Source organism: Phyllopteryx taeniolatus, chromosome 4 (assembly GCF_024500385.1).
Source record: "Phyllopteryx taeniolatus isolate TA_2022b chromosome 4, UOR_Ptae_1.2, whole genome shotgun sequence".
Taxonomy (NCBI): Eukaryota; Metazoa; Chordata; class Actinopteri; order Syngnathiformes; family Syngnathidae; genus Phyllopteryx; species Phyllopteryx taeniolatus.
In genome coordinates, this window is record NC_084505.1 from 29,230,659 (window position 1) to 29,251,154 (window position 20,496).

At 42.7% G+C, this 20,496-nt stretch overlaps 2 protein-coding genes across 8 annotated transcripts in view; one reads left to right on the forward strand and one right to left on the reverse strand.

The window, feature by feature from the left end:
• kdm4c (lysine (K)-specific demethylase 4C) overlaps positions 1–271 on the reverse strand; it is a 30,106-nt gene extending 29,835 nt beyond the window's left edge. For 2 of the 7 annotated variants that reach the window (XM_061771409.1, XM_061771411.1), the window contains exon 1: positions 37–253. The gene's annotated coding sequence lies outside the window, so the exon portion shown is untranslated. Of the gene's footprint in view, positions 1–36 lie in introns of all 7 variants that reach the window. The other 5 variants (XM_061771410.1, XM_061771408.1, XM_061771406.1 and 2 more) reach the window with 5 other exon arrangements.
• Positions 272–779: 508 nt separating this feature from the next.
• Positions 780–20,041, forward strand: ecpas (Ecm29 proteasome adaptor and scaffold). The gene is made up of 49 exons (XM_061771405.1): positions 780–931; positions 3,112–3,242; positions 3,715–3,831; positions 3,908–4,026; positions 5,515–5,664; positions 5,787–5,967; positions 6,040–6,179; positions 6,321–6,399; positions 6,491–6,610; positions 6,702–6,787; positions 6,878–6,953; positions 7,042–7,091; positions 7,172–7,238; positions 7,322–7,444; positions 7,800–7,903; positions 8,008–8,131; positions 8,255–8,335; positions 8,413–8,623; positions 8,694–8,785; positions 8,899–9,033; positions 9,108–9,267; positions 9,343–9,515; positions 9,616–9,717; positions 9,864–9,987; positions 10,457–10,602; positions 10,742–10,796; positions 10,896–11,010; positions 11,097–11,165; positions 11,274–11,391; positions 11,855–12,022; positions 12,322–12,401; positions 13,108–13,213; positions 13,737–13,784; positions 13,859–13,977; positions 14,056–14,206; positions 14,290–14,355; positions 14,984–15,073; positions 15,599–15,665; positions 15,744–15,835; positions 16,180–16,246; positions 16,317–16,514; positions 17,315–17,526; positions 17,621–17,664; positions 18,001–18,193; positions 18,266–18,416; positions 18,859–18,964; positions 19,054–19,142; positions 19,220–19,291; positions 19,449–20,041. The coding sequence occupies exons 1-49, from the start codon at positions 910–912 to the stop codon at positions 19,586–19,588; spliced, it is 5,529 nt and encodes a 1,842-aa protein (XP_061627389.1). The 5' UTR covers positions 780–909; the 3' UTR covers positions 19,589–20,041.
• The last annotated feature ends 455 nt before the right edge of the window (positions 20,042–20,496 follow it).

Here is a 20,496-nt window from a genome sequence, read left to right on the forward strand (position 1 = left end):
TATCTGCGAGCTGTTCAGCAAAGGAATTTAATTTACCTTGAATTGAAAAGAGTGAGCCGCGATGTTGTTTATTGTCCCCTCGCTCGCTCGGAGCAGCTGATTCTCATGACAAGTGCTCGGTGTCGCGCGTGCACGTATTCCGGTATTATGTCGACCGGACCGCCGACAAAAAGCAGAAGCCTCTCGGGAGCGCGCACCCAAATTGAGAACCCTTTGGAATAATCAGGTGGCATATTTAATAGACGAATTCGCAATTATTCAAAGGGTTGTTATTGTTGCGTTGGGATTTCTCACCTCACTATCCCCAGACTCGTGAATCAAATCTAAACTCAAGACACACCTTTTCCCGAACTGCATATTCACTTTAACATTTCCCGTATTATTTGTCATTTTCATTGATATTTCATGTTCTGTTGTTTTTCTTGTATTGCCTGATTTCTCTTAACTGTGTTTATGCGGTGACCTTGAGTGCCCTAAAGGGTGCTTATAAATATAATGATTATTTTTGTTATTATTGTTATTCACGACTTATTTATTTATTTATTTATTTATTTTACCTCATATAAAGATGACCTCGTCCATCTGTCCGTTTAAAAAAAAAAAATGTGCGGCCATCGAGCACAAGTTTGCCCACTTCTGCTCGAGAAAGATGAATTTCTACTGCATTGCAAGGCTCAGTTCTGACTGATAAAGACGCATTAATAAACAATGTTTAATATTGTGGTTTGGAGTGGTTGACAAATGCACTGCATTATTTTGAGAGGTGATCATTGCAGGGGACAGCTGATTTGTGAACGTATGAATCCAAAGTTGTGTAATTTTGTGATTTGTGAGCACATCGGGCACATAGGGCTGCGGGTGCAGTGACGCTCGGTGATCGGTAGGAGTCGCCAATGAGCCTTTGCAAACATGGCTGCCCAGGATGAACTCAGTAAGTTTCTATCTGCGTTAACAGTCTTTCACATCTCATTTCATTGCCTTTTTTATGGCTGTCTTACGCGTACATAAGTACAAGCACGCTTGACGTTGGCCTCCGGTTGAATTTAGACGATTCAGCTAACACCACGTTAAGAGAAAAATGCAAAACCGTTAGCATGCTAATTAGCACTTGCTAGCTAACTATCGTCACAAGGCCGTTTGCCCAGTCATGGTCAAATTAAATGTGCCACAAACGTTGTGAATACACATTGATTCAGCGAGGTAATGACATGGCGCTTTAACAAATGACAGTATGTGACATTTCGGCGCAACCGTGCACGGTGTCGTGAGCGTGTAAGCTTGGACTTATGTGAGAGAAATGGGGAAATGCGTTGTGAGTTTGAGCTGTCGCTGCTCGGGGAACAGTGCCAAGAAACAGCAAGCAGGGCTGGGAAATGGACTCGCATACACACAAGCCGACACGACCAGGTTATCACACAAACTTGGATAACGAGCATGTTATTGCTCCACACCACTTCATGAGAAATTATTCGATTTTTTGTCGGGAGGAAGCTGGAGGTGTACGCCGGGTGGCTGGTTACACCCAAAGTCTTACCCAGCATTTGAAGTGCTGTGCAAATGTCCAAATTATTTCACTGTTTCCCAACCTTGATTGAGCCAATGCGCTTAGGTTAGATCTCGAAAAATCTCACAAGACACCACCAAACAAAAATGTCACTAAAAGTATGTCATCTATAAATCCAGGTTAAAAGCTCTTATTTTCCCCCCATGCTTTTTTTGAGCATTTCCACTTCTAAAATATATTTCTCGCACTGTATGCTGTTTTAATTGTATTTTTATTTTATTTTCTCTTTTTGTTTTACATGTTTATAAACTGTTTTTTTTTCTTTGTTTTTAAATGCTTTTAATCATGTAAAGCACATTGAGTTACCTTGTGTATGAAACGCGCTATGTAAATAAGTTTGCTTTGCTCTATACTGTACTGAAATAATGGTGATCTAGTCTCAATTTACTAAAAGACTTACTCAATATGAAGTCTGGCCTGTTTCGTTGAACAAAGACAATGCTATTCAGTTGTGTGAATAGCAACAGGTGTATTAACAGGTAAATTGTAACTTCTGCCCTCTAGTGGAAGAGCATTTCATTGTTATACCTGTCACTGGCATACAATGGGTATAAAAAGTCTACACACCCCTGTTCAAATGCAAGTTTTTTTCTGATATTAAAAAAAAAAAAAAAAACACGATTATAATAAAATTCAAAACTTAATAACCTCTAGCCTGTACACCTCAATAGATTATTTTTATCTTGATGAGAGGGTAAGTAAAAATAACTGGAATATGGAGGTTGTGGAGAGTGTGCACACCCTCTTATAAATAGAATGTGGCTGTGTTCAGAATTAACCAATCTCATTCGAAGTCATGTTAAATAGGAGTCAGCACACACCCGTCACAATTTAAAGTGACTATTCATTCATTCATTTTCTGAGCCGCTTCTCCTCACTAGGGTCGCGGGCTTAAAGTGACTAATTAACTCCAAATAAATTACAGATGTGTTGCACAAGTGTGCACACCCGCTTATAAATGGAATGTGGCTGTGTTCAGAATTAACCAATCTCATTCAAAGTCATGTTAAATGGGAGTCAGCACACACCTGTCACAATTTAAAGTGAGTAATTAACTCCAAATAAATGATAGATGTTCTAGGAGGCTTTTCCTGACATTTCCACACATGTGTTTTAGAGATTTGGTGTAATAAAACCAAATTTTAACCTTTTAGCCATCATTCCAAAAAGTATGTTTGGGGCAAACACAAAACTGCTCATTAAACAAAAGAACTACAACGAATGAGCTACAACGAAGCATGGTGGTGGCAGCAGCATGTTTTGGGACTTTTTTCTTTTTCTTTTCTCTCCTCCCAGCTGAAAGTGGGACCTAAGACATGATTGAGGGAATTATGAACCGTTCTAAATACCCTCAAGCTTCTGCTAGAAATAAAAAAAGTATGTCAGGAAAAGCCTACTAGAGCAGCTGGAATTTATTTGGGCTTAATTTAGAGGCACATCTGATGATCTCATGGTACAATAAATGGGAATTACTGCTATATGTAGCTGGACTTTATTCACTGCTGGTAACATCTAGAAAATGAATTAAGGAAGTTGTTTTTTGGCAGATCAACTGGAGCGGGTGTTTCTGCGCCTGGGCCATGCAGAGACGGATGATCAGCTTCAGGACATTATCTCCAAATTTCTCCCACCCGTTCTCCTCAAACTCTCCAGTGTGCAAGAGGGTGTGCGGAAGAAAGTAAGAAGGCTTTTTGCCTCTGACTATGGCATCCTTGCTTTATTTTGCCCCCCCGCCCCCTTAATTTGCATTAACACCATTCATGTAGGCCTTCATACATACACTTCCCAAAAATATTAAGAAATTTATAAAAACATTACTTCTTTGGTAGCGGTAATGAGACTCTGCTTTGGTTGTCACTGTCAAAAAGGTATACATTTAAGAACATGTTTATTAGTATTATTATGACTTGAGTTTGCAGTGTTTCGCCCGAAGTCAGATGGGATAGGCTCCAGCACACTCGTGACCTAAAGAGGATAAGCAGTTTAGAAAATAGATGGACGGATGGATTTTGCAGTGGCGTAGATCAGCACAGCACAGTACAGCTCAGTGAGACACATTGGGGTTTTCATGAAATTGTGCAAGTGTACCTAATGTCATATCTGGTGAGTGATTTAAAATAACATTTTGGGTACAATGTCTCTCGCGCTAGGTGATGGAACTGCTCGTCCACCTGAACAAGAGGATAAAAAGCAGACCTAAGATTCAGCTACCAGTAGAAACTTTACTGGTTCAGTACCAAGACCCAGCAGCAGCCTCCTTTGTTACGGTATGGTTTCTCATTTTGAAATAAAGGCATCTTACTGCAGGAAATGGTGGTTTGATTTCCCCCTAATTCCCTTTAGAATTTTACCATTATCTACATAAAAATGGGCTACCCTCGCCTGGAGGTGGGAAAGCAGTGTGAGTTGGCCCCCACCCTATTAACGGCTATGGAAGGCAAGCCACAACCTCAGCAGGACAGGTAAGGCCACGTGCCATTTTTGTTCTTGGTTTGCTTTACTTCTAGAGTACAGTGGAACCTCTTAGGTCGAACACGTATTCATCTTGTGTTGTGCTAAACCATTTTTACTTGTACAACGTTTTACGCATGAAAATTCTTAGAAAATATCAACGCTGTTGTGCTTTTTTCCCCCTTGCTGTTTGTTTAAGACTCTCATCTCAACCGCAACCAGCTACGTCGCTTCATAAATGGACCCCAAATCCTATATGGAAAAGTATTATTTCTATTGTATTGTGTATTCATTTGTTTTTTTTTATTAAGGATGAGTGTAGATTCTATAGCACTTTTTTTTTTTTTTTTTTTTTTTCTTCTCCCTCTCGTTTGCGATGCTTCACTTCGCCCTTAACAAGGAGCCGGGCCAACATCACCCTAACGTAAAATAAAGTGAAGTGAGAGAGAGCACTAAATGGGACAGGTGATTTAAACGGTCCTGTTCCTTTGATCTTTGTGGGGAATGTGAAGTTATCCGCCAACGGACGAACTTCCGGCTGTTGGAAAACTGCAGATGTTTCTCTCCTCGTGCAACCTTTAGTTTTTGGCGCTGCAGCCAACGCCAACGTGATAGCGAGATTACAATTTTAACATCCTGCTGCCCTCATACTGGTCAGTGGAGACTTCAACATGTTCTTCTCTCTCATTTACTAACAACTTCACGCTACATGTTAGACTGTAAAACGCGAGCGAATAAACCTCTGGACCTCCTGGAGGCCAAATGCCAACTTGAAGTGAGTTCTTTTTCTCTCCCTCTTCTGGGGAGTCTGACCACAAACTCCATACACGTTGAGACCACCAACAGGCCGCTGGCAGAACAGCAGTTGGCCAACTTAGGGACTGTGACAGTTCAGTCGAAGACAGGGGATGCGCTGCAGGAGTTTACTATTTATTTATGTATTCTTATTATTTATTGCTTTATACTCAATATTTATTATGTTCAGCACTTTGTTACAGCTGCGGTTGTTTAACAGTGCTTTACAAATGAAGTTGAGTAGAGTTACCGTTGCTTTAGCCTTTTTTAGCCAGGACAAAAACGTGTAATGCTTTGCTATGTTATATTAAGATCAATTTACAGTTTTTTTGTTATTGTTACATTTTCATGGTGGCATCACAACAAACACAAAACAAAGAAGAGTCAAAGCACACTTGTAGATAAGTAAATAAATTTTATTTATGCAGCACTTCCCACTTAGAGCACTCATAAAGTGCTTCACACGGTTACAATAGAAAATGAGCAAAATCCCCAAAAGTCTGAGACATGCGGAAGTCTCGTGACATGTCGTGTGGTGACTTCGGGGGCATTCGAACTTGGAGCTTCCACTGTATGCATGAAGTTGATCACCAGATCACGAAGCCCACTGCTTGTCAATCCTATTTATTTGACCTGAACCTTTTTTTCCCCTCCCCTCTCCTGACTGAATTATTATTTTGCATCTCTTCTCCATCCTCTCTTAGCCTAATGCACCTGCTGATTCCTACTCTTTACCATATGAAATATCCAGCAGACGCCTCCAAGAAAGCTTCTCCTTTTAACTTAAGTGAGCGGCCAAAGACAGTACAGCTCTTGCTGGAGTTCATGTTGGACGTCTTGCTGATGCCTTATGGGTGAGTTGGTGTCCCAGGGGTCTGACTTTTACAAAAAATGTGGCACCTTAGTTCCACTTATCTAATAGAGTGAAGGCAATTATTTGTAATGTATCAAAGCTATTGACTTGGTGTCTCTTTAGGTTTGTGCTGAATGAATCTCCCACTCGCCCTTCACCATCCTCCTCCCAAGGGGCTTCTGCTGATGGGGCTGCGGCGGCTGCATCCGGGCAGAGTCTACCCCAAGCTCCCCCAGGGATGAATATCTATGCTGCCAAGAGGGTCATAGGAGAGGCCCAGTGGACCTCTGAGCAGCTAGAGCAGGTCAAATCATTTAAGGTTGCTGCAGTAGGCGTTCCTTTGTGTTAGGCTTTATTGTGTCTTTGGTCTCTACAGTGTAAGCTGGGCATAGTGAAGTTCATTGAGGCAAAGCAAGTGCCAGAAGTGGAGACGGTGGTGCACCTGGTGGTGGCGTCCAGCGACACCCGACACAGCGTGGCCACTGCAGCTGATCTGGAACTCAAGAGCAAACAGAGGTGGGTGGTTTAACTTTTACTGAACAAGTTAGATGTGCAGTTGTCAAGCTATAAACGCTACATACAAAAAAAATCATTCACATTTCGGACAGAAATGTTGCAAATCAAAAAAGATATAGTTGGTTTTGTTTTGTCTTCCAGCATTATTGATTGGAACAACCCCTTAATAATCAACAAGATGTACAAGGTTTACCTGGGGGATGTTCCTCTCAAAACAAAGGTTTGTGAGCTTGTTGAAATGCTCACCGATAGTGATTAGATGTAGGAATCAATGTTACAGTGTTTGAAACGAGTGTGGCATTGTGTTTTAGGGCGGCACGATGAAGCATGAGCTGAAACATGAACCAGTGAGCACGAGAGTCAAGTTAAAGATCCTTCCACATCTTTTACGCTCCCGTCTCGCTGCAGAGTGCTTCCCAGCTAATATCCAGGTGGGTTCGGTGGGCACCTTATTCCACAAAATTCTTCTTTTGCTAGGTTCTTCTCCAGTGTATTATAACTCAGTTTTCCTATCCTTCATAGGTTGTTTATGATGGTTTGTTTGGTGCCAACACCAACAACAAACTGCTCTCTCTCACCTTGCAGTTTGTCCATCACATCTGTATGGTGTAAGAAATAAACACCTTTCCACTCTCTCAATAGATTAACCACATTTTGAGGATATACAAATTTAAAAAATGTGTTTTCCTGTGTTTCAGGTGTCCCGATACTAATAAGCCATTAGGACTAATGCTGCTGAATGGCCTTACCAAGCTTATTAATGAGTACAAAGAGGTAAATCCTTGAATTTTAACATTTCATTATAATTTTCATGCACTACACTTTTGTTTACTCCTACTAAATGTAGAAAATATGTTGACAGGATCCCAAATTACTATGTGTTGCATATTCTGCTGTTGGAAAACTCTCAAGGTAGTTCCAAAACATTTTTTTTCATAAACACAGTTACCAGGATTTCAAATTTTACAATTTTATTTTTATTTTTTTCCTAGCCGTATGCCTCAGCTCTTCACAAAGGATATTGCGCTGGTGCAGCAGTTTTTTGAGTCCATGTGTAAGGTGAGTTCATTAGACTTGTCAACTATGCATAAGGCAACACATTGTGAAATCTGTTTCTTGAAGTCTTGCATGTTCATTTTCAGGAGGAGCCTGATGTACGTCTAGCCATCCAGGAGGCTTTGTCTATGATGGTTGGAGCCTATGCCAACCTACAGGGGGCACTACTGAACTTGATGGAGGCATTGGTGGCTGCATACATTGTGAAGGTGAGTTTATGCAGGGGAATTTCTTTGCTTGATGATTCTGTAGCTAATAAGGATGTTATTTCCACATAGTTGTCAGAGGCGTTCCTTTACTCAAAAGTCAATAATCAGGCATTTTAGGGTGGAATCCTTATTCACTTTTATCAAATTTCAAATAATAATGACTATTCAAACAACTTACCAGCACCAGCTTTTTTCCTAAGGGGGAAAAAAAACGAGTTATTTCAAATGCACCATTTATTCAAGTGAACAATTCAACCAGCAGTTAAATTGTTCTTGGCGTCAAGTAGACTGGAGACCTCTGTTTAAGAAGAGTAGTTGACAGGCAAATAATGTTTATCATTATTTCTTTTCAAAGCCTGAGGTCCAAATTCGCCAGGTTGCAATGAAGTTTGCAAGTACAGTGTTTGGGCCTGATCATGTGCCATCAAGATACCTGCTGCTGCTCGCTGCTGGAGACCCGTGAGTACCAACCAGCCACTGTCATGGCACGCTCTCTGTATGTATGTATCTATTTACTCAAGTCATTTTTCTATCCACAACATGGTACGGTTCTGTGTTTTGAGGCGCGAGGAGGTGTCTGGGGAGGCTCAGAAGGTCTTGAGGATGTTTCCGACTAAAAGTCCTGAGAAGGAGGGACCCAAGCCGATTCCCTCCTTTCCGGAGATGGTGGCCTACGTTCAAGAGAAGGTGAGACTTTGTCCATCTTTTTTTTTTTTTTTATTTATTTTATTTTTTTAAACTGTACATCCTGTTGTAATACAATTTGTAAAATTGTCTTGTCTTTTTCCTGTTAAAAAAAAAAATCATCAGGCTTCTCAGAGAATCAAGACTCCAGCCAAATACATTGTCGGAACTTCAGCTATTCCCTTCAACCCATCTGCCTTTGAAGAAGTAATTCACATAACTGATCTTGAATTTAACTTCTGCCTCTAGTGCAAGTGTCCACATATTTTGCCTCCCTCCCCCAGATTGTGCTGTACCTGAGGATGTGTCTGGGATACAGCGCGGGCGCCACGCCACAGTTCATCCGACTTACAGACATGCAGGACGACGCGCCAGTCATCGGCCGCTATGTCCGCACACTTCTGTCCTCTGAGTCTTTAGGGTCCAAGGGCGCTGAGATCAATCCTGTTCATATCTACTTGGACTTATTGCAGCAGCTGCTGTCTGCCGTTGGAGGTAACCACACTGAGTCATCAAAATAAGATCTTTGTATTGTATGTGGATTTCAAATTCTGTCTCTAAACAGGAATTCCGGTAATGTACTGTCTCTTGGAGGTGGTGTCTGTTTGCCCAGAGAAACTGGCTCCCAAGTTTGTTGATAAAATTGACTGGATTAAGGTCAGTGTTATTCAGATGTGTTAATGGGCATACTTCACTTATCAATAAAATACTAATTATACGACCTAGCCGCATATATTCATACATCCAGCTTATAATGTTTTGCTGTCCAGAGTCTGATGAACACAAATAAGGAGGACATGAGGGAGCTTGCAGCCCAGCTGTACGCTGTGGTGGTCTCCACAATGACGGGCAATGATCTACAGGCCGCCGTGCACAACTTGGTCAAAATCACCAAAGACAACCGCGTAAGCCACTCGCACCATTTTATTATGCTAAAGTCTCCCCCGCCTAACTGAATGCGTTTTGTTTGAAACTCAAGAGTCCTGAGACCCAGCATGGTGCCATCTTGGCACTTGGCTACATGGTGGGAAGGTACATGAGCAAAAAGAAAGCTGCCGCATGTAGTGAGCCGGCCCACAAGTGCAGCATCACCTCTCGGGAAGAGGATGACATTGTTGCCATGGCAACGAAGACAATTGGTATGTACACAATTTTGGATTTTGCACATCTTTCCGTTCTGGCTATTAATCCTTTAAATGTTTGTTATAATTCAGGCTCCTTCCTGGAGAACAGTAGTCCACTGTTGCCAGTAGCAGCATGTACAGCTCTTGGAGAAATTGGTCGGAATGGAGCTCTGCTGATTCCAGCAGAGGGTGACGGCCTCACCAAACTGTCCATTGTAGAAAACCTCCTTGCACGCATCCCCTCTGGCAAAGAGACTACCAAGGTAGCAGATAGTGCTCTAGCGACTGAAACAAACCCATCCCCCGTAATCAACACTGACTTGCACCTTTTTTGTATGTGTCTATCTTCTCCACTTGATCTAGATAAAGGAACGGTCAATCCAGACTTTAGGCTACCTACCAGTAGGAGATGGAGACTTCCCTCATCAGAAGAAGCTGCTACAGGGACTTATGGACTCAGTAGAGGTGTGACACATTATTTTTGGGACTGTGGCTTTATGGTTTACAAAACATGAGCTGATGTTAAAAAATAAAAATAAAAACTAGCCCCCTTGGCAGTGATCCATAAGGTTAATGCCATGTGATGTTTTCCCCCATTTTTGCTTTCCAAGGCCAAGCAAGTGGAGTTGCAGTTCACAGTGGGGGAAGCGATTACCAGTGCTGCGTTAGGCACCAGCTCCGGCGCTGTAAGAGATCCATGGACCTGCACTGAAGACCAGTACAGCCCACCGTCAAGTAAGAAATGGAGCTGGCATTTCGACTCCATCCATACAAACGAGTTTCAGTGTATCTGCAAAGGTTTTTTGTTTTGTTTTGTTTGTTTTTTACATTTTGTCCCCATGGAATCGGCATTTTGGGAGCCCAAATCTGGTTATTTTTGGCATTGTGGCAGCACCGCACATGCCTGGCATATATACCACAGTGTTTCAGCGTTTTCAATTGGACACACATTTCTTGAAACGATTCTGTGTTTAGGTCGGCTCACATTCCTTGTTGACATGGCTTTGAAACTTGTAAAGTTTTTTCACACGTTTGGATAAGAAAGTGACTAAATATGAATTTTTAACTTGACATACTAATAGTACTATAATCTCTTCCAGCACACACAAACGGTACAATGCATTTACAATCACTGAAGAATGCAGGCACTTTAAAAGCAACACACACAAAAAAAAAAACACTAACTGAATGCTTTCATTGTCAGATGTCAAAAACAATGACGTGGTTCCTTGGGTCCTCAACTCAGTGTTGTCGAAGTACATTCCTAGCCAAAACCCTCATGTCCGGCAGGCAGCCTGTATCTGGCTTCTCTCCCTGGTTAAGAAACTCAGCCAACACAAGGAAATCAAGGTATGTGCTATTTTCCCCTTTCGGGAAAAACAGGACATGGAAAATAAATAAAGAAGCCATTTTGTTTTTGGTATGAAACATAGCAGGCATATCGAATCACTCGATGGAAAATTGAGTTGCATTTCCTTTTCTGCTCCAGTCCCATTTGAAGGAGATCCAGGTGGCGTTCATCTCTGTTCTTTCAGAACCGGATGGTGAGAGACATTTAACTCAACCTGCTGTTTATAACACCAGCCAACATCGTACGCTTTCCCCCATTAAAAAATAAAATATATACATCTTCTTTGATTTAGAGTTGAGTCAGGATGTGGCATCTAAAGGCCTGGGCCTGGTCTATGAGATGGGTGGAGAGGCAGACCAGCAGGAACTGGTGTCCACCTTGGTGGAAACACTCATGACGGGCAAAAGGTGAGAGGATTAAAATCAAAACAGCCATTCATGCTACAGAGGTAACGCCCACGCTACATTAACGTTAAATGTGTCTTTCCAAACAGAATAAAGCATGCTGTGTCAGAAGACACGCAGGTGTTCCAAGGAGAGGGGATTGGCAAAACACCTGATGGGTAAATATTCCACTGTAGAGCGTAATTTCCATGATACTGTACTCTGCTTATGTTGCTTATTCCGTGAGTGCATGTATCGTGTGATATGTTTCATGTTCTGCCCGACAGCCACAGCTTGTCTACATACAAAGAGCTCTGCTCGTTGGCAAGCGACCTGAACCAGCCTGATCTCGTATACAAATTCATGAACCTGGCCAACCATCACGCTATGTGGAACTCTCGAAAGGTGACTGGCTCCTCCCCTTTCCTATTAAGAGTGTCAAAATCAACTATCGAAAATGCCTTTGAAGTGTTTTGAAAAGGAATCAATACACTCTGAAACACTGAGTTCCCACAAAAATGTTGCATCAAAAACGTTAAATGTCGGTGCCATTTATACAGGACAAAGGTGCCGAAAAATGCCGTCTTTTGCACGCAGTATAATATGAAGGAATGTGGCCAGCAAATGTAAACGATCTGATGCAATCTATGACAGGAAGTGAATCAGTGTATGCTGTAGAGAGGGACACATTATATTATGATACAGTGCTGTTCTACAAAAAAAAAAAAAAAACATCGTTAAATCATCATTACTGCCTTGACAATGTCAATCAAACCTAAGCATACAAACTTTTATTTTCAATATTTGTTGACAACCCTGGCCTCGTCTCGTACTCCCAGTGCCAACTTTGAGCTCTCGTCTTTTTCAGGGTGCTGCATTTGGCTTTCACATGATCGCCACCAAGGCCGGGGAGCAGCTGGCTCCATTTCTCCCGCAGTTGGTGCCACGACTGTACCGCTACCAGTTTGACCCCAACCTAAGCATTCGCCAGGCCATGACCAGCATTTGGGATGCCTTAGTTACTGATAAGACACTGGTAGGAGAAGCTTGGTGTTCATACGAATGTGAAACATCTTCAGAATTTTGTGTATGTTCTTTCAAGTGTACAGTGGACCCCTGCTATTCGTCAGGGATCAGGAAGAGGGCCAGACCGCGAATTGCGAAATTCCGCTGATAATTGACGGTCATTATAATTGCATTGAGAGCGAGAGAGAGAGAGAGAGCGAGAGAGAGGAAAAAAAGTGAAAAAAAATCAGCGATTAGGTGAATCCACAGACAACAAATCGCGAGTATGCCGGGGTCCAATGTTTTCTTGTTCATTCTGGTCGGTTTCAGGTGGACAAGTACCTGAAGGAGATCCTGCATGATGTCATTTCTAACCTCACCAGCAACACCTGGAGAGTGCGGGAGTCCAGGTCGGTTCCCCGTATGCCTATTTGATTTTTATATTGTTTAAATACGGGTATTTTCTACTCATGCAAACATTTTTGAAATCCCAGAAACAAACATGATCGCAACATATCACTCAGGAATGCAATTTTGGAGCTTCTGAATCATCTAAAGGCTGACTTGAGCCAGTAACCAATGACAAACCAAAACTCCTCTCAACTCTGTATTTCCTTGCATCTGGGTCATTTCAGTGCACTGTGACAATTGTCTGGTGCTGGCCTCTCCCACAGCATTTTTTTTATAATTTTTTTTCCAGAGCAGTGTTGTCCTAAGTTTAAAACGCAATGTTACCAAGATGGGCACTCGGGCCGGGTAATAGAACAAAACCTGGCTTTTATGTGGTCGCTGGCTTCACCAAAATTATGGGAGGGGTGGTTTATTTTGTAAAACTCGGTAGTATGTTTGTCTGTCTTCCGCAAACACTTCCAATTTCATCACTTCAAACTTGTTTCACTTGCGGTGCTCTCCCAAATTTTCGATGGTGAAAACCATCTGCGCTACCTAAATCGCCAAAAGCTCTCTTAAATACGGCGTTATCCACCAGTTTTACAACTGTTGCCAAGAGCGCACATAACCTGTGAGTGAGTGACCATGCAATTTAGTGCCCGCTATTTTGGATCTTATTAAATCAGGCCCTATGTGTTCATGTTCATAAGTGGCATTTCCTCACAGCTGCTTGGCGCTCAACGACTTGGTTCGAGGCCGCCAGGCTGATGACCTCATCGATCACTTGGCTGAAATGTGGGAGACTCTTTTTAGAGTGCTTGACGATATCAAGGTGAGCAAAACGGCACTGAAATATGTCAGTGGCGCCACAGCAGTGGTTCCCACTCACTGTGCTATGAGAGATTATCAAATGTGCCGCTGGTAATTATCCAATTTAATTTAAGAAGGTTGGTCCGAAGTATTAATGTCCTACAACTAATGTATCTCGCTAGTGACTTATAATGATTGGCAGACCAATGAAATGCTCGCCCACTGGATGGCAGAAGGCACAGTTAACTTGTGTACCCAACTGTTGCCATCCATACACCAGAAAAGCTTTGTGTTCCACTAAACGGGCCCAAATTTCATCACACAAAGTATATTTGTGAGTAAGTTGAAATGAGATCTTTGTTTTAGTTTGCCATTTTTGTTTGGCAGTGTGCTGGAACATTTTTCTCATTTAAAATGTGCCTTGGCTCAATAAGGCTCTATAGAAATAAAAAATTCAGTTCTGTATTTGTTTTTTCCAATATTGTATTTATTGTATTTTTTTACTTATTCGGACCCAATTATACAATAATTTTTTTGTCTTTCAGGAATCTGTGAGGAAGGCTGCAGATCTAACACTGAAAACGCTCAGTAAGGTAAAGCTGTCAATCATTGCATTCTAGGATTAATGGATTAAAGCGAACACTTTATGACGTCACTCTTTTTATAGGTGTGCACTCGTATGTGCGAGTCTACCGGTTCTACTGCCCAGAGAACTGTGGCAGCACTTCTGCCCACTTTGCTGGAGAAGGGTATAGTCAGCAATGTCTCTGAAGTTCGCTCGCTCAGGTAATATCAGTTATTGTATTTTCATCATTATAAGTGTGGCTTTCATTTGTAAAATGTTTTCATTTCTTTTTGTACCAGCATCCAGACCCTAGTTAAGATAAGTAAGACAGCCGGCGCCCGACTCAAGCCTCACGCTTCCAGACTTATCCCGGCCCTCCTGGAGGCCCTGAGCAACTTGGAGCCTCAGGTCCTCAACTACCTCAGCCTCAGAGCCACAGAGCAGGAGAAGGTAACTGCGGCCCTCCTAAGGATCCTCTTGTCACAACATTAACTTCAGCTTGTCACCGGTTTTGCGTTTGTCTGTTTCCGCAGAGTGCCATGGATGCTGCCAGGCTCAGCGCTGCCAAATCCTCTCCAATGATGGAAACCGTTAACATGGTAATAAGATACAGAGATTTGTCAGAAAAAGTCCGGGACTGGTGTCACAAAAGATATATTTCAAACCCAAACTACGAGTTTTCCCCTTCAGTGTCGGCCAGACGATCAACGTGTGCATCTACAAAGAGGTCCTGCGGCGTTTGCTTCATTCTTTGGGCGAATTGTGGCAGGACAACCCGTGGCTGCTTCGCCTCCGCAACTCGTCTGCTCAGAAAGGCTCTGAGCGTCTGACAGTTCCTGGTCGAGAACAACATCGGCGTACTGGAGCAACCTCCCTACTCACCCGACGTGACGCCGTGTGATTTATTTTTTATTTTTCCCCCCCTCTTTTCCAAGCCCAAGGGGACTCGTTCTGAAAATGTGGATGATGACAAGATGACCGTGAAGACAGAGCTGAAGAGGATCCCGCGAAAATCCTTCCAGGAGTGCATGAAGTCATGGCACAGATTGCGGGGAAAGTGCGTTAGACTGCAGGGGGATTCCTTTGGAGGGGAAAACTTGTCGTGTGTAGTTTTGATTTTCAAAAATACTTTTTGTGACACAAGTCCTGGAACCTTTCTGACACACCTAATTCACGTCACATTTTTCTGAGTTTAGTTCTTTTCATGTGTGCGTGTGTTGTGTTCAGTGTTTGCAGCACCTGGACATTACAGTGCTGGGGGAGCTGGTTCCCAGGCTTTGTGAGCTGCTGAAGAGTGGAGTCGGCCTTGGCACCAAGGTAACGGGCCTTCAAGAATACAATTCTCAAATTGGAATACAGTAAAAACCCGCTATTTGCGGGAGATGGGGACAACCCTGCTAAGAAAAGTGAAAACCCCAGAGTAATAGACCACCGCCCCCTAAAAGCTTTAGAATTGCCTATTTTAATAGTTGAAGCTGTAATTTCCCACAATGTACGACCCCCACAACACTTTGTCAAACTCAGCTTACAATTTTACCCTTAAAAAAATAAATGGTTTGCAGGCTATATGATTTGATTTTGAAAAAAATGTTCCGGATGTGCGCGTGTCCATGCACATCCGCCAAAGACTCTGGAACTTTAGCATACTTCCTTGACACCAATTACTACTTTCCTACGGTCCCATCTTGTGTCATATTAGAGCACAAAACTACGTGCATAGATGAGCTTTCCAGTAAATATTTGAGATATGTTCCACAGGGGGAAAAAATCTGATTATGTGAATGAATGTCTTCATGTTTTGCATTGTCTTGTCCTCTCGTTTTTTATCATTTCTTTTCACAGGGAGGTTGTGCCAGTGTGATCGTTTCCCTCACAGTGCAGTGTCCCCAGGACCTCGCCCCATACTCAGGTGCTGCGCGAGCCGCCGCTTTCGTCACGTTTTCCCTTTTTATACATGCAAAGTCCTCATGGTTTGTGGTGCTCTCAGGTAAACTGATGAGCGCTTTGCTCAGCGGCATCCACGACAGAAGCGCTGTGGTTCAGAAAGCCTTTGCCTTTGCTCTGGGCCATCTTGTCAGGGTAAGAAAACAGTTCATATAAGCTTATTTTGGAATGATTTGACTTTCACTGCAGAATTGTAATATCTGTAAATAATGTGACAACATTGTGACGAAGGACATCTAGCATTTTATTAGATTAACACAATAGTTTTGTGTTTGTAAAACTCAGTATTGATAATTATCCATCAGCCAGAGATAAGGACTGCGATGTAACTAGTTCTCCCACTGTGTTTAGCTTTGTACCTTAGAGCCAAAAAATAGTGTTTTGACAACATTACACCATTCCAAACACAAATGAGTGCCAGCCAAATTGTTCTGCCCTGTAGCTTGGCGTTAACGAGCCCTCTTATGTTGCTCCATTAGACAGCTAAAGACAGCAGCGTGGAAAAGCTACTTTTGAAGCTCAACGCCTGGTACCTGGAGAAAGAAGGTGAGGCAGCAGTTAAACCACCTACTTACGTTAGTATTCAAAATAACCAGTCCTTGGGATTTATTTCCAGAGCCAGTGTACAAGTCCTCTTGCGCGCTGACTATGCACGCCATTAGCCACTATAGCCCCGATGTGCTGAAGGCCCACGCGGGAGTGGCACTGCCGCTGGCTTTCCTGGGCATGCACCAGGCACCCGGCGCTGACGAGGAGAAGGGAGAAAGTCAGGATGCCACCTTGTGGGCCGAAGTGTGGCAGGAGAATGTCCCCGGTGAGAAACATCAGCGTCACTTCAGAGCCATTTACGCATGTTCCTGCAATTGTGTGCACTTTAACACGGCATCCATCCATGCGATAAAAGGGTGCGTGTGCGTGAGCGTGAGTGACGTTCCCTTTTATGAAGCTTTTTCACACGGAGGTCCCTGCAAATTGCTATTACAGTGAAGGGAGTACTCACTGTCATGAATAGTGAAAACCGGCGAGTAAAAATGTTTATAATTACCTATTTCAATCATTTCAACCCTGAATATACCCCGAGCTATCATCCCAGAACACTTTCAAACTCCTATTACAACATTGAAATTCAAAATAAATGGCTTACATATGATTTTGATTTGGTCAAAATGCAACGGGAAGTGAATAAACTCGGATGTGTCACCTTCACAACCCGTAAAAATACAGCGACTACTTTCCTATTAGCCAGTTCTTTGGTACTAGCTTGTTGCACCTCGAGCGTTACAGAAAGCACAAAAATTTTTCATTTTTTCTTTTTGTGAAAAGGCCGTGTAATAAAAGGGAATAGCAGGAAGCCAGCAGTGGCTTACAAACACCCGAGACTCACTTTTCCTTTGAAGCAATTTGATGTCACACCAGATGGTGGCACAGTTGCAGGATGACCACAGTCGCTGCCTTTTACACAATATGTAAATAAGGCGGGGAAAAATGCATGCGGTTAAAAAAAGCACAAGTAAACATAGATTCAATTCAGATGTTGCTTGTTAGTATATGGTGAGTAAAAAAATATAGTCTATTTATGTTCATGGCTACGATGATATATTTCTTGGGTACCAGGAAGTTTCGGAGGCATCCGACTCTACATGACTGAGCTCATCGCCATTACCCAGAAGGCATTGCAGTCCCAGTCTTGGAAGATGAAGGCTCAGGGTGCAGCTGCCATGGCAACCGTTGCCAAGGAACAGACCGGCTCGTTGGTGACGCCACACCTGGGCTTGGTGCTGACTGCCTTAATGCAGGGCCTGGCGGGACGCACGTGGGCGGGCAAGGTGATGGCCCCAAATGTAATTGTCGAGTTATTTCAACAAAACGATACTAAGTGGTGGTGTGCTTCGGCCTTTGTTTTTGTTTTTTTCACCCCAGGAGGAGCTACTGAAGGCCATTGGATCAGTTGTCTCCAAATGCAGGTCTTTCATTTCACCATTGTTGCATTTATACATTATTTTATGTTGTTTTTTTTTAAATCAAGGTAGTGAAATGAATATTCCTAATTTTTTTTTTGTTAGTAGTGACTGCATCCAGCTTTGTGGCAAAAGTTTGGGGAAGGCCCTTTTTTTGTCTCAGTGCACAAAGCAAGATTCACAAAGGCAGAGTTTGTGTGGAAGATGATTTATCTTGGTCTCTTTTTTTTTGTTTTTGTTTTTTTCATATCCCTTAAAGCTGTCATTTGAAGAAGGGTGTGTAGACTTTTTATAACAACTCTAAGTCACCCTGCTTTGTTTCCCTGTATGTACAATTTGTAGCACCGAGCTCCAGAAGCCTTGTGCCGGCCAGCCCGCCACGTCGGAGGTGCTGGAGGTGGTCCTCAAGGAATGTCGCAAGGAGAGTCTGGTGTACAAAATGGCCGCCCTGTGCTGCGCGGGCGACGTGCTTCACAGCAGCCAGGACGACCGCTTTGGCGACATGACCGACATCCTCTTCCCGCTGATAAAGAAGGTGACGCTGACGTCTTCTAGCAGCATCCGTGGCCTCTTTTCTGACACGTTAGGCGTTTGAACTTGTTGGCAGAGGTGCCCAGAGAGCGGCGCAGCGTCACTGAGGTCACGAGAGGAGGAGAAGGATGACCTCACCACCAAGGAGAAAGAACTGCAGACGGCAGCTCTGCTCTGTGCTTTTGAGACCCTGGGGAAGACTTGGCCCAAGAACGCCCAGACCCAATGTAAGTTCTCCTCTCATGTTGCAAAGTTCTCTTTTTATACTGAGCGTCCATCAAGTCTATTTGCAATTTGACATCATCGTCATCGCACCAAAACCTCTTGATTGGAGCAGTGATGACCCAGCTGGCCTCTTGAAGGATGTGGTTCATTGTTTGTGTGTCTTCTCATTGACTGTGTACAGTGGATAGGGACCAGAAATCCGCAAATAATTAACGCCTGTTATAATTGCATTGAAAAAAAGTATTTTTTTAATGCCCAAAAGTCTTTGTTGTGTGCTTGTGTGGGATATACTGCCAATAAGTGTTTTCTGTGAAAAACAGGGTTTGTCTCCCCCCCAAAAAACAACAACAATAATTGGAAAAAAATTTGTGATAAGGGGAATCCGTGGGTGCCGAACCGCAAGTATGTCGGGGTTCACCTTGTTATTTTTTTCTTTTTTGACAGCTCGTTTCCAGGTGGAGGTATGCAGCCTCATGTGTGATAAGTTGCAATTGAGCACATGGAAGGTGCAGCTTGCTGTTCTCCACTGCATGAAGAACTATTTCCAGGGGTACGGACAATCAAATACACCTCCAATTTATCTTCCTGGCGTTACATTCAATTTATATTCTTTTTTTTTTTTTTTTTTTTTTTACCCAGATTGTTGTTGTTTGAGAAGAACAGCAGCGACGTGAGCACGCTGTCGCTCATCCTAACCCACACGTGTGCCGCTCTCACTCATCCTTTAGGTAAACGCGTCGCATCGCTGTCGTACTCTGAGTTTGCTTCTACTTCACCGCCATGTGTGCTGTTTGTCTTTTACTAGAAAACAAAAGTTATTCATCTGTGAGGACGGAGGCCTTGTCCGTAGTGGAGCTGATCGTGAAGAGAACAGGAGGTAAGACCGCCAGGTGTCACTCGTTCCAAAGGGGGAAAAACAAATTCAGTCTCACTCGTGATGACATTTCATTGATTAAATGACAGATGTCATTTTTTCCACTTCATGTTGATGTCACCGTCGCTGATGTATGTTTACGTGTACATTTGTCTACCAGAGAGCGAGCAGTGGGATTGTGTGTCGGTGAAGAGTCGGGAGCAGCTGCAGCGTTCGCTGTCTACGCTTCAGTCGGACAGCAGACCGGACCTGAGAGACAAAGCCCAAGAGCTGCGCAGGCACATCCAGAGCCAACCCTGAAAACACGCACGCACCAGCCGCACTTACTCTGTGGCAAAAGTAATAAGAAATAACACAACTTGTGGAAGTTGTCTTTTGTAGTGTCCTTTCTATTTGGCTCTTTGGACAGTTGTTGTAATAATACATTTAAATGTGATGAACCAGAGTGCTTGACACTGTCTAACTGGCCCCGAAGATGGGCTTTTACTACTGTCGAGCGTTTGTCTACTCGTTAAATATCAACAGCTCCTTTAACTTGGCTGACTGTTGCCAAAACGCTGAAATTAAAGATGACAGTACTTCAATTACTCTTTACTCCCTTGTGTTGCTGAAATCTTTGGTCGACAACTGTTTGCAAGATGAATGACTGGACTTTTTCCATCAAGTCTTGAAACTAAGTTACAACCCTGTTTAAGTGATATGCTTTAGTTGTTTCAATTTGTCACTAGTGAAATAAAAACAACCTTGTCTCAACAGTGATTATCTGACTTATTGGAAATGTCTTTACAAACTTTTTAGTTTGCATGAATCTCGTGTGTTCGCTGTATCGTGTTAAAAGTTGGTAACAATTACAAACTGCAGATATTGCAGTAATTTGGTGACCATATTACATTGTTAATCAAAATATGATGACATGCACATGTGTGCAAAGTGACAGAAGTTGGCAACAATTTGCCAGTTGTACGTATACGCTTTTCCAGCAAAGTGGACTTTAAATATGTCGTGTCTGGTGGACTCAACGTCACTTACAAAAGGGATTAATTCATGTTTTTTCCCCAGAGGAAAAAGCAGTGGGTTCCCATGGTGTTGCATTTATATTTCCTGTAAAATTGGTTCATTAAAATTTATTTTTTCATTTATCTAATTAAATAATGGGTTAATTGAGTTATTGTAAATAAATATGAGTAAAATTAACAATTGTACATGTA

Excerpts from the sequence above, each read along its gene's own strand:
- ecpas (XM_061771405.1), top strand. The coding sequence starts at position 910 with ATGGCTGCCCAGGATGAACTCA. Across the intron at positions 9,516-9,615 it reads CTGGCAAAGAGACTACCAAG|ATAAAGGAACGGTCAATCCA; the intron begins GTAGCAGATAGT and ends CACTTGATCTAG. Across the intron at positions 11,011-11,096 it reads ACACTCATGACGGGCAAAAG|AATAAAGCATGCTGTGTCAG; the intron begins GTGAGAGGATTA and ends CTTTCCAAACAG.